This window comes from Filicampus tigris, chromosome 2 (genome assembly GCF_054856515.1).
Source record: "Filicampus tigris isolate MCC_2025a chromosome 2, RoL_Ftig_1.0, whole genome shotgun sequence".
Taxonomy (NCBI): Eukaryota; Metazoa; Chordata; class Actinopteri; order Syngnathiformes; family Syngnathidae; genus Filicampus; species Filicampus tigris.
Window position 1 is genome coordinate 38,236,776 of NC_141218.1, and position 13,064 is coordinate 38,249,839.

The following is a 13,064-nucleotide window of genomic DNA, read 5'->3' on the forward strand; positions in this document are numbered from 1 at the left end:
ATATATATATATATATATATATATATATATATATATATATATATATTTTTTTTTTTTTTTTTTTCGGCAGTTATCCAATTGATGCAGTTGAATTTTTTTTTGTGTGACCTATTGTCGCAACTTGTCATCGATGCCTGAGACAATCAAGAAATTGAAATTGAATATGATGTTTCCAGCGTCATCAAATTTAAGTGGCAAGGTACAGATGGGTGGTCTACTGTTAGAGAACATGCACATGTATTCCAGAAAAAAGTGCATGCACTTGTCAGTATTTTATTCAGCGAATTATGCAATACAATTTAACACGTTCTGCAAGCAATTGATTCCACCAAAGCAGCTCGAAAGCTATGCACATTTACACTTGATATAATAAAAACGTTTTGCAAAGAAATTGTAATTGAGAACTTTCCTCCTTTCCAGACAAATGTAAAGAGGATACATATTCGGGCATGCAGTAATTAACCTGCCAGAATTTCTGTGCAGGATCCCCTTTTCCCAGGCAAAATTACTAGGGGATATATAACCCCCCCCCCAAGTCACAGAAAGGTGAACCCCAAACATCAACTGACTTACTCTGTGTATTCCTGACATTTTGAGTACGGTAACTCTAGTAAATATGAGCAGGATCACTTTTTCCTAGGTAAAGGGTAAAGTTACTAGGGGATACATATTTGTATCCTCCCGCCCCGCCCCTCCTGCCGAAGTATGGTGCATTGAATTTACAGAATACAAGCACGGCATGCCGAATGATCAGGATGGTTTCACCTTTGCCTCAATTTGTCCATTATAAGAAAACATAAAAGAAAACATAAATATTCACGTATTGTGTGCCATAGTGCATCAAAACTCAGACCACAGAAATATTGTGAATGTTTTTTTAATTCATTTTTGGCAGAAAATGTTAAAAATGTTTATTCCATTTGAAAAAAAAATTATGAAAAACAGCTCAACACAGAAAAAGACAAGATTAAATGTTATTGTTTCCACGTCCACTGCTCCCGTAACAAAGTATTGTATATCTGAGGTTAAGAAAATGACATACAGCAATGTTGATTAGTAAAAGTTGTTGAAAAATAATTTCAAAGGCTATTACCGAAGGAAATCACACACAGGTTTGAATTATGGTTGTACAAGGCACTTGTTTGATTTTACTATTTGACTGTATCGTGATCAGAATAGATTCATTGTCATTGTACCACAGGGTGCAATGAAATGGAACAGACACAACCTGCCTGAGAAACATAGAAAAACAAAGACCAGCAGGGGGACACAGAATGGGAGCCCGCTGGATCGTCTTTATTTACACACCTCAATTTTATAGATGGGAAGAAAATATAAGGGGGGAGGACAGCCGGAGACTGAGCTCCTATAAGGCAAGAGTATGGATGTATAAGACAAAAAACTTAGCAAACAGGCAAACATTAAGGCCAACAGCTGTAAGGTGCGCGGACACCTCTCGGTAGCTTTGCTGTCACAGAGGAAGTAATGGGAACAGAAAGGCGGATTGCCTATTGCATTGTGTGAAGTGTGTCTGTGTGTGCATCAGTCTGCGTCTCGTTGACGTGGAGACAGCATCGTGAGTACTGGCAAATGTCCCGAAGGAGAGGAGAAGGAGTGGTAAGGGAGATAAATGGACAAGAGCCTCTAACCGTAAAAACGTCCATGAAATGGTGACCTTCGAAAAAGGCCTGGACAAAATAACAGACGCTTTCAAGTCAGGCTGACTTTAATTTTAGTCAGCCTTAAGTCTCAGTCTCGTCTAAAATACTTGTCAATTGCGTTGGGAGTCCATTTGATTAGTTCCAGAATTTGATTTTCAGAGGATAGGAAGGCTTGGGTGATAGTTTGTTGACAAGACAGTACAGGACAAAACTAGCAAGCTGTAAAGATAAGGGGAGGGAGGAAACAGAGTAAAAAGCATCTGCCTCCATTGAGAGCCAAAGAAGAACATATATAGAGCTGTACTAAGTAATGAGTCCAAAGACGTCTTGCAGGATGTGGTTGCCATTATTGCTCTGCAGGGACCACTTCCAGGATAATTTGTAAGCTTCTGTTGATAGAATCTATACACAGAAAATTATGTACATGAGCGACACATTGCATGAACGTTGTTAATTGCTATTCACAAACCAAACAATATTCATAATTCATTCAATCTTATTAAGTCTTCAATCTTATTAAAAATAAAAAGGGAACTGGACCAAAGCGCAATATATTGTAATCTTAAAAGATTAATATCGTGCAGGGATGTCAAACAAATTTTTGTCCTTGTCGTTATGGTGTCCCTTAGAGGACGTCAAGACAATCAACCCATATAAATGTATGCTTGCCTTATATTATCACATATATACAACAAATAGATGGATAACTAGCTTTGAACTCAGAAGCCATTAAATAATTGGCTGTTCAACTATATTTCAATTTATTTCAAAGGAGGGATTGGTAATGAAAAATGCTTGCAATATATCATATCTCAGTTTTAAAAACTGAAGACAATTTGCAAGAAACCTGAAGCCGACACTGGGCATTGAGTTTGACATCTATAGTGGGATCATGCGACTGGCGGTTCTTTGGGACAGGCAAGTGATGAGGGCAGCAGCTTGAATTGAAGCTCCATCTTTGTCACAAAAATGTTTTGTCCAATAATGCATAGACAATGATGGTGTGCTAATGAGAGCTTCATTTTTTATATCACACGTACCAACAATAGACACTTAACAGCAGTGTACCATAAAACCATCAATGATGTCATCAAGTCGTTGATGTCAACTCGAATGTCATCACAATAGTGTCAACATAAATCGAAGAGTGTAACTGCTATAGCAGTAATGATAAGAATAATGAAAACTTGTAGAAAATTTATAAAAATGGGTCTGCGACCTGTTGCAACTCCACAGCCCAGGGTTTGTGAAACATTATGGGAGTAAAAGATAGCATTACAACATAGCATGTTAAGAACCTGTACAGGCCCATAATGTTAATCCTGAAACATCTTGTCCTTCCCTCCCATGTCTCTTAGAGACAGCTTCTGGAGCCGGGAACCGGACCGCCAAGTTCTCTGCTTTTGGCCGTCGCTCAGCTAACAGTGCACCCGACCACTTTGGGCCCCTCTCACAGGCGGTGAGCCCATGAGAAGGGGGACACACACGTTGCCTTTTCGGGCTGTGCCACCTAACCCTAACACTAAATAAAAGCTAATTATTGCAAAAGAGAAGCTTTTTTGAGTAACGGCTTTGTCTTTTGCATTTTTTCACTGTCAAGATCCTTTCATTGTATGCGGTTGTGGGGTTATGATTGTAGAAGCTTCTGATATTGGTATTTAGGTGACAATGGAACTATGCACAAAACAAAGTATTTTAGACTTGTTTTTCAAGTTTTTCAAATCACTACTGACTATATCATGTAACCTGTATGTTACTGATCCATTTTACAGTAACCACTGGTTGAGGCTTACCTAAAGCCCTTTGCAACCACTTGGGCCTACGGTTGAAGTGTACAAAGATGTAGTAGGCCGGGATCCCTGTCAGGGAAATTGCAAATCCAATGCCTGTGTTGAGTGGGTCAGAGTACAGCGAGAGGAAGACCATGAAGAAACAAGTAAGGCTGAACACCACTGGGATGAAAATCGGTACCTGGACAGAAAGCAGGAGAGAATAATGGGTTTACATGTCTATAAACACAATTCATAATCAGGTTGTGAATGTCCCATTTTCAGTTGATCTGGTTCATTTCCTCAATCTGTCCGAGTTTGCCTCAAAATCAGTTCCACCACTGTTTTGTTATGGTCCTCCCGCATATGCCTTGCATACTCATTTTCCAATCATCTCTCTCCTTCCACTTGTGTCATGTCCAGCTGTGCCTTATCATCCATCTGTGTGTGTTTATTTTCTAGAAGGGTATTCCAGCAAGCAGGTTAAGTAAAAACCCATAAAAAGTTAACCCTAAAAAGAGGGATGATCTGAATTAGCCATTTCAAAGAGCCGGATAAGATAAACTCGGGACTCACAGTCTCCCCCCATCTGAAGCAAACATGGCTTGTCCATTTCTCCACGATCCCATCAATATTGAGGCACAAATAAATGCATGACATGCTGGCATTCCCACATTAATTTCTGTTCGAACAGTATTGTTTTTCATCAAACTCAGTCATTCTCCGGCCATAATGTACACCAGGGGTCACCAAGGACCACATGGGTAGCCCGCGGGCCTGTTCTATAAATAGCTCACCAGTGATAGGACATTATTTTCTCATAACGTTGTAGAAGTGATCATTTGAAATGTAAACACTAGCAGAGATTTATAGAAAGTAGTGCATATATTTACTGTATCTATTTCCTAGTTATTGTGAGAATTAACATGATCAGTGTTGTCCCATAAATGAATAGCATTATTAATAGTAACGTAAACATAATTTGAGCAAATTCATTTCAGAGGTGTGTATCAAAATGGTATCCCCTCGCATAATATTACCCAAGAAGTAGCTCTCACGGTCAAAAAGTTTGGTGACCCCTGCTGTATACTCTATCTTCACACACCATAGAATAACATTGACATCGGTGCAAATTATGTGCATACCGGTGATTACTGGATGTCCCTCAGTAACCACAACTACAGTACCTCAGGGTAACTACCCGTTATATTTTTACCCTGACTGGGAGCTTCACTCCCATGCTTTCACTATTATGAAGTACCAACCAGATGGAATAGTACTTTGGAAATTATCAAGTGCGTCCTGCAGAATGCTGAGCCCCTGAGAGCTACGCTGGCCCTGCACACACATACCGTCGCTATGCCAACAGCTGCTGAGCTGGAGAAACTCAAGAAGCTTGAGGATGTGTTGGAACACTGCAGGGAGAGCTAATTTGTTGTGTAGATCCTAGCTATCTGTGTTGTGTGCATGTATTTGCCTAATAAATATATCTGACAGAACAACACTAATATAAATTATTGTGTGTGTGTGAGTGAGAGAGTGAGTTCAGTATGAAAAACAGTAGGTTTACTTAGTTCCATAGTAACGTGTCTTTCTATGTTATTTCGAGATACTGTATGTGTCTGATCTTCTGGGAGGAGACAAGATTGTCTTTTGTTCAGCAGTACTTCCAGCATTTTGTCATCTCTCATGTGTACTGGAGGTCACTGAGGAGGACCCTGCTTACATGGTCAAGTTTAAGCAAAGCTTTACAGCAGACATGGATACGCACAAGGAGATCAGCATCACATGGCTGAAAGTTGCCACAGCACTTGACCCAAGGTTCGATTGCCATGCTTCATTCTTACACTAATCCTCAGCATCCTCTCTCCCTCCTTCTCCACATCCCTCTCATTCTCAACCTCTGTCCCTCCGCCCTCCATGTGTGTTATTTACTTGTAGATTAAAAAAAATATAGCACTATAGAGCTGCGTGTATTGTTACAGTTCTGTTATACATACACCTGTACTTGTGTTAAAGGTGTCTTTCATTTCATTTCCAGGTTAAAAGACTTCAAGTGTCTTAACAAACCAGACAGGGCTGAGGTGTGGGACTTGACCCAAGCCTTGCTCCAAGAGATGGAAAGAGAGAGGCCTGCGCAGCCAGAGAGCTGGGCCACACCCTAACCACCTTCAAAGAAGCTAACTCTCAAGCTTGTAAGTCTTCATTTGAAGAAGAGGTGGACAGTGTTGAGCAATGCCTAGAGCGCTACAAGGCGCAGCCTCTTGCTGGCATGGATGACTGTCCCCAGGAATGGTCATCCGCACATGAAGTGTCACACAATGACATTGCCCGCCTTGCACGCAAGTACCTAGGAACAACAGCCACCTTGTGAAATGTTGTTTTCATTGTCTGGGCATGTACAGAAAAGGCGAGCTTCCCTGTGGCCTGAAAATGTTAACAGGCTTGTCGGTTTGGCTCAAAGCAACCAACCGCCCCCAACTAGTCCTGGAAAATTGATTTGTCGCTCTGGTGAATGATTCTCCTGCTACCATCACTGTGCTCCAGCGGTCGGACACATCTGCTGCCGCATCCGACACTGGAGCTAGGGTCCCAGGTGCTCCCTCGGATTCCCCGCTACCCACAGCGATGATTTCGGCCGGGAACCCTGGAGTGGGGTAGGTCCACGCCCGGTCACCCACTCACACGTCAGGCTACTCAAGGGCGCAGTGTGCCAGTACACAAGTGGGCCACATCATCGGCGACATTCACTGGTGCCATCCTCAGCCACCACTCGGCCTCGACTGCAACGCCCTGGAGGACGAGGTCAGGAATTTCCCTCTGGCTGTGGGTCCCTGGCGTTCCCTCTTCACATCACCCACCAATCATTGTCATAGTCGGTGACAGCATCATCAGAGACACACATTATTCCGGCACTATCACCCGCTGTTATCCCGGAGCCAAAGTTATGGACATAGTAAACATCCTGCCCGCTGTTTTTGATTCTCGTCTACCATCCATATCCCACCTCATTATTCATGTGGGGATGAATGAGACAATAAGATGACAGTCGGAGCAGACGAACAGAGACTTTCATGCCCCCTTTTCCATGCTAAGAACTAGTGTTGTTCCGATACCACTTTTTGGCCCCGATACGATTCCGCTACCTGGCTGTACAGTATCGTCCGATGCCGATACTGTACCGATACCTTGTCCTTTGAAAAAAATCCAAAATAAGCGCAATTTTTATTGTAATTCTAAAGAATTGCACACTTACTTGGATGGTATCTGTAGTAACATATACACACAAAATACTGGTATCTGTAGTAACATATACACACAAAATACATATGTTGAGTACACAATCTATTTTCATAGCTCTTTGTGCTTGTGAGAGTGAGACATGGGATACATACTGTATTCACATGAATGTACATTTGTAATAAAGCAAGGTGCAGCATTTGTACTTCTAAAATATATTCTGTGATTCTAACCGACGCCCCAATGCGTGACGTCACATTTGTATGCTGACAGAGGGGCAGGCGGTCAAGTGAGTGAGATAACAGAAGTCCGTAATGTGTTTTTAAAAATAGTTAACACCTGTGCTGTTTATGGTTGCTCTAATCGGTCAACTAGAGATTTTATTTTGTGATACCGGCAGTGATTCAAACTAACAGGAGGCAAAAACGAAGTTGTTTGAAAGCAGACGCGCACAATGGCTGTCAAATCTTCAACGTGACCACTTAACACCATCACAACATACAAGGTTATGATCTGATGAATGTATTGTTTTCTTTTTACTTTTAATTCAAGATTTAGTTCGCACTAAAGTCCGAGTTCAACATTAAGTTCAACATTAATCTGTTAATTATATAGGCATACAAATTTCATATACGTTGATGGAACATTATAGAACATTTTGCTGAGCGATGTGTTGTAAACAAACTTTGTTGGCAGTTAGCAAGCTAAGGCGAGCTCGAAAAGCTTCAACGGGTCATAAAGATGAGTTTATCTGGACACAAACCATTTCATGAAAAACGTTTTACACCATTAAACTTACACCATTACACCATTAAACAAAGATCCAGTCGACATGCCCCCAAAGTAATTGCCGGCTCTTGATAGCATCAAAGTACCCCCAAGCAACTGCCTCCAATGTGGCGATGTATGTCCTTATAGCGACCTTTTTCACCAAACTAGACATAAGTAGACATAACGCTAATAATGGATAAGGCTTCTCCTCGTATTTTCCTTCCGCATGCGCCTCTCACATATGGGCGCTGTGTTCAAATAATGATACCAGTATCGATAACCGGCATCTGCGTTTTATTTGTTAGTACCACCCGATCCGATACCAGTGTTTTAATGCGACCAAGTAAGTTGGGCCTAGATATGGAAAAAGCTAAAGCTAAACCCACAGGCTAATAAAGCTAATAAGCCTAATAAAAAAAACTAACACATGAATTATGATATACATTATTATTCTTACATACAAAACAAGGGGGAATGTAAGAATAATAATGTAAATCATAATTCATGTGTTATATTTTTCATGATTAGGCTTGTTAGCTTTATTGGGTTTGTAGGTTTAGCTTTATATTATATAAAAACAGGGGGGAATGTAAGAATAAAAATGTATATCATAATTCATGTGTTAATTTTTTTTATTAGGCTTGTTAGCTTTATTAGCTTGTGGGTTTAGCTTTAGCTTTTTCGCTATCTAGGCCCAACTTGCTTGGTGTGCTTTGCTTCCACATATGTATGATAATGGCTCACGCTCACGCACACGCACACGCACACGCACACGCACACACCCACACCCCCCCCCCACACCCCCCCCCACACACACACACAGACAAAACAAGTTCAGAGTGTTCCAGCTGCTTTCGCTCCCCTTTCCCTTAGAGCTGGAACACCTTTGTAATCAGGGTCTCCGAAGAAAATAAAAAGAGAGGAGGCGCAGGAGCCGGGCAGAGGGTTTTAGGAACTGTAATATTACACTTCCCTGTCCTCTCCTTGCAAGTAAAAAGGACAATATTGTGACGAGTGTCTTCTCTCCTCATTGTGTGCGTTGTTTATTAATGTCTCACTTGGTGTGAACCTGACATTAAACGACCTGATTTTAGACAATAACTTACAAGGTATTCTTTTATCTGAGACATGGCTTGGTACAGATGCGCCAGTTGCTCTCCCGAGGCTTGCCCACTGAATTTTAAATTTTTATTTTCTACCATGGATGGTAAGAGAGGAGGCGGGACAGCATCACTTTTTATAAATACTCTTATCTCAAAGGAGATCATTTTTAGCAACTATTTATCATTTGAACATCATCCCTTTGTTTTTAGCAGTCCCCCTATTCTCTGCATTACTGTTTACAGAGATCCCCATCACTCTACTTCTTTTATTAGAGAGTTTTCAGAATTCTTATCCATTTTATATTCCACTTACAATAGAATTTTAATAACTGGTGATTTTAATGTACATGACCAACAGACGCTCTCTGTGAGGACACTGCATACCACTTCAGAAGTAAAATCGATGACATAAGATCCAGTCTTTTAGCCTGTCAAAACGCAAGTTTTAATAAACCTGGACAATCATATTTACATGAGAAAACACTGAAAAGGGTTGCCCTGGATGATGCAAGGACACTTGGTCGAGTTTTCTCCCAGGTAAATCCAACAACCTGCCGTTTGGATCCAAATTCACACATTTCTAAGACATTTTTAAAACGGTGGTGGTGAAGCCCCTTCTAAAGAAGAGAAATTTTGACCCCAGCGTTTTTAATAATTACAGACCTGTTTCCAACTTAACGTTTTTGAGTAAGAGTTTAGAAAAAATGTTTTTTCTCCATCCATCCACCCATCCATCCATCCATTATGTCCTGCTTATCCGAAGTCGGGTCGCGGAGGCAGCAGCTTCAGCAGGGAAACCCAGACTTCCCTCTCCCCAGCAACATCTTCCAGCTCTTCCAGAGGGATCCCAAAGCATTCCGCGGCAAGCCGGGAGACATAGTCTCTCCAGCGTGTTCTGGGTCGTCCTCGGGGTCTCCTGCCGGTGGGACATGCCCGGAACACCTCACCAGGGAGGCGTCAGGGAAGCATCCTAATCAGATGCCCGAGCCACCTCAACTGGCTCCTCTCAACGCGGAGGAGCAGCGGCTCGACTCTGAGTCCCTCCTCCATCTCTAAGGGAGAGCCCGGACACCCTGCGAAGGAAACCCATTTTGGCCGCTTATATCCGAGATCTTGTTCTTTTGGTCATGATCCACAGCTCATGACCATAGGTGAGAGTAGGAACGTAGATCGATCGGTAAATTGAGAGCTTCGCCTTTCGGCTGAGCTCCTTCATCACCACGACAGACCAATACAGGGTCCGCATCACAGCAGACGCTGCACCGATCTCCCGTTCCATCCGACCCTCACTCGTGAACAAGACCCCAAGGTACTTGAACTCCTCCACTTGGGGCAGAATCCCATTCCCGACCCAGAGAGGGCACGCCACCCTTTCCCGACTGAGGACCATGGTCTCAGATTTGGAGGTGCTGATTTTCATTCCGACCGTTTCACACTCGGCTGCGAACCGCTCCAGCGAGAGTTGGAGATCGCGGCTTGAAGAAGCCAACAGTACCACATCATCTGCAAAAAGCAGAGATGCAATACTGAGGCCACCAAACCGGACCCCCTCGACACCTCGGCTGCGCCTAGAAATTCTGTCCATAAAAGTTATGAACAGAATCGGTGACAAAGGGCAGCCTTGGCGGAGTCCAACCCTCACTGGAAACGAATCCGACTTACTGCCGGTAATTCGGACCAAACTCTGATTTCGGTGGTACAGGGACCGGACAGCCCTTATCAGGGGGCTTGGTACCCCGTACTCCCGAAGCACCCCCCACAGAGCTCCCCGAGGGATATGGTCGAAGTCCACAAAACACATGTAGACTGGTTGGACAAACTCCCATGCACCCTCGAGGACCCTGATGAGGGTATCGAGCTGGTCCACTGTTCCACGGCCGGGACGAAAACCACATTGCTCCTCCTGAATCCGAGATTCGACCTTCCGACGGACCCTCCTCTCCAGCCCCTGTGAATAGACCTTGCCGGGGAGGCTGAGGAGTGTGATCCCTCTGTAATTGGAGAACACCCTCCAGTCCCCCTTCTTAAAAAGGGGGACCACCACCCCGGTCTGCCAATCCAGAGGCACTGTCCCCGATGTCCACGCGATGTTGTAGAGACGTGTCAACCATGACATCCCCTAAACATCCAGAGCCTTTATGAACTCGAGGCAGATCTCATCCACCTGCGGGGCTTTGCCACCGAGGAGCTTTTTGACTACCTCGGTTACTTCAACCCCAGAGATAGGAGAGCCCACCTCAGAGTCTCCAGGCTCTGCTTCCTCAGTGGAAGGCGTGTCGGTAAAATTGAGGTCGAAGTATTCTCCCACCGACCCATAACGTCCCGAGTTGAGGTCAGCAGCACCCCATCTCCACTATAAACAGTGTTAATGGTGCCCTCTCCTAAAGACGCCGGATGGTGGACCAGAATTTCCTCGAAGCCGTCCGGAGGTCATTTTCCATGGCCTCCCCGAACTCCTCCCACACCTGAGTTTTTGCCTCAGCAACCGCCAGAGCTGCATTCCGCTTGGCCAGCCGGTACCTGTCAGCTGCCTCCAGAGTCCCGCAGGCCAAAAAGGCCCGATAGGACTCCTTCTTCAGCTGGACAGCATCCCTTACCGCTGGTGTCCACTAGCGGGTTCGGGGATTGCCGCCATGACAGGCACCGACCACCTTGCTGCCACAGCTCCGATCGGCCGCCTCAACAATGGAGCCACGAAACATGGTCCACTCTAACTCGATGTCCCCCGCCTCCCCCGGGACGTGGGAAAAGTTCTGCCGGAGGCGGGAGTTGAAACTACTTCTGACAGGGGATTCTGCCAGACGTTACCAGCCAACCCTCACAATACGTTTGGGTCTGCCAGGTCAGACCGGCATCTTCCCCCACCATCGGAGCCAACTCACCACCAGATGGTGATCAGTTGACAGCTTCGCCCCTCTCTTCACCCGAGTGTCCAAAACATGCGGCTGCAAATCCGATGATATGACTACAAAGTCGAAATACGAACTGCGGCCTAGGGTATCCTGGTGCCAAGTGCACATATGGACACCCTTATGTTCGAACATGGTGTTCGTTATGGACAATCCAGAGCATTTTCGCTTTTCCTCCAGTTAAATCATTTTTTTTTTTTGTATAGATCTTTTTATTTTCTTCTAGCAGACATAAAGACTGGGTACTTTACAACCAATTGTGTCATCATAGGGCTAAGAGGAAAGCGCCGCACCCAGAGAGGCGGAATTGACGACATGGAATAATAAGACAACAAAGAACAATTAACACAAGCATAAATGGCCTGTTCTTTAACACTACCAAATTCTTAGTAAACAACCACTCATACTTTAATGCTCTCACAAAACCAAAATACTTATGGTTAAAAAAATATTATTAAAAAAAATAAATAATCAAAATAAATTGTAGAAATGAATAAATGAAGGAATAACACAAATAATAAAATGTTAAGGTGGGGGTAGCGAGGGGCATCTATTCGCTGTCAGGGCAGATCACAAGTTTATTTAAATATTCCTTGAAGCCAGTTGTTATGTGTCGGGAATGGAAGCATGCGCTCCATTTAAATAGAATTAAACGTCTCGCCAAAAGAATCGTGAAGGCCAGTACACGACGTTTAGCCGCCAGCATATCTGGTGTCGAAAGGGGAGGGTGACCAAAGAGGGCTGTACATGTGTCGAAGTCAACTTCGACATTGAGCACCATTGACAATGTATCAAAAATGTGATGCCAAAAATTAACAAGATTAGGACATGACCAAAACATGTGGCTGTGATAAGCCGGGTGATTGTTTACATCTATTGCAACTGTCATCGACATTGGGGTAAATTTTTGCTAGCCTTGCATTTGTATAATGTATCCTAAAAAGAACTTTGCACTGAAGCAGACCATGCCTAACGCAAATAGAAGAGGAATGAAGCTTACAGATGCGCTCCCACTGGTCATCAAGTATCGTTATTCCAATCTCCCCCTCCCAGTTCTGTTTTGCAGAAAGGAGCAATTGAGGTTCGTGGTGTAAATGGCCGTTATAGAATGCCTTTGAACAGGATATAGACCAGGCGTGTCAAACTCCAGTCCTTGGGGGCGGCCCTCCTGCATGTCTTAGAGGTTTCCTCGTCCAACACGCCTGATTCAAACGATTGGGATCAGAATCAGGCTCCTGCAGAACTTGCTGATGAGCTAATCATTTGAAACAGGTGTGTTGCAGCAGGGAGAGATGGAAAACAGGCAGGACAGCGGCCCTCGAGGACCGGAGTTCGACATTCCTGATCTAGACTGAGCACCGCGTCAATCAAAGACTCGGGTGGACGGTTATGGAAGTTAGAATAAGTAGCCTGAACACAGTGTCTAATCTGCAAAAAGTGAAAAAAAATGTATTTTAGGTATTGGCCTACAAGTTCCTTGAAGTCAGCAAAGTGGTCATCCAAGTAGAGATCTCTAGTCCATGTTAAGACCCTGTCAAACCAACCTGCAAAAGAAGGGTCAGAATTGGATTGTGTAAAAAGGTGCTTCTCGGAAACAGGTACAAGAACTGA

The 13,064-nt window shown here is 43.8% G+C and overlaps 1 protein-coding gene across 5 annotated transcripts in view; it reads right to left on the minus strand.

The window, feature by feature from the left end:
- Positions 1-861: 861 nt before the first annotated feature.
- Positions 862-13,064, minus strand: part of slc7a11 (solute carrier family 7 member 11) — a 105,523-nt gene continuing 93,320 nt past the window's right edge. For 3 of the 5 annotated variants that reach the window (XM_086024119.1, XM_086024120.1, XM_086024118.1), the window contains 2 exons: positions 3,455-3,632; positions 862-2,063 (listed from right to left, as the gene is read on the minus strand). In XM_086024119.1, coding sequence (XP_085880245.1) covers positions 2,008-2,063; positions 3,455-3,632 — 234 coding nt within the window. In that variant the 3' untranslated portion in view covers positions 862-2,007. Of the gene's footprint in view, positions 2,064-3,454; positions 3,633-12,923; positions 12,998-13,064 lie in introns of those variants that run through there. The other 2 variants (XR_015085770.1, XR_015085771.1) reach the window with 2 other exon arrangements.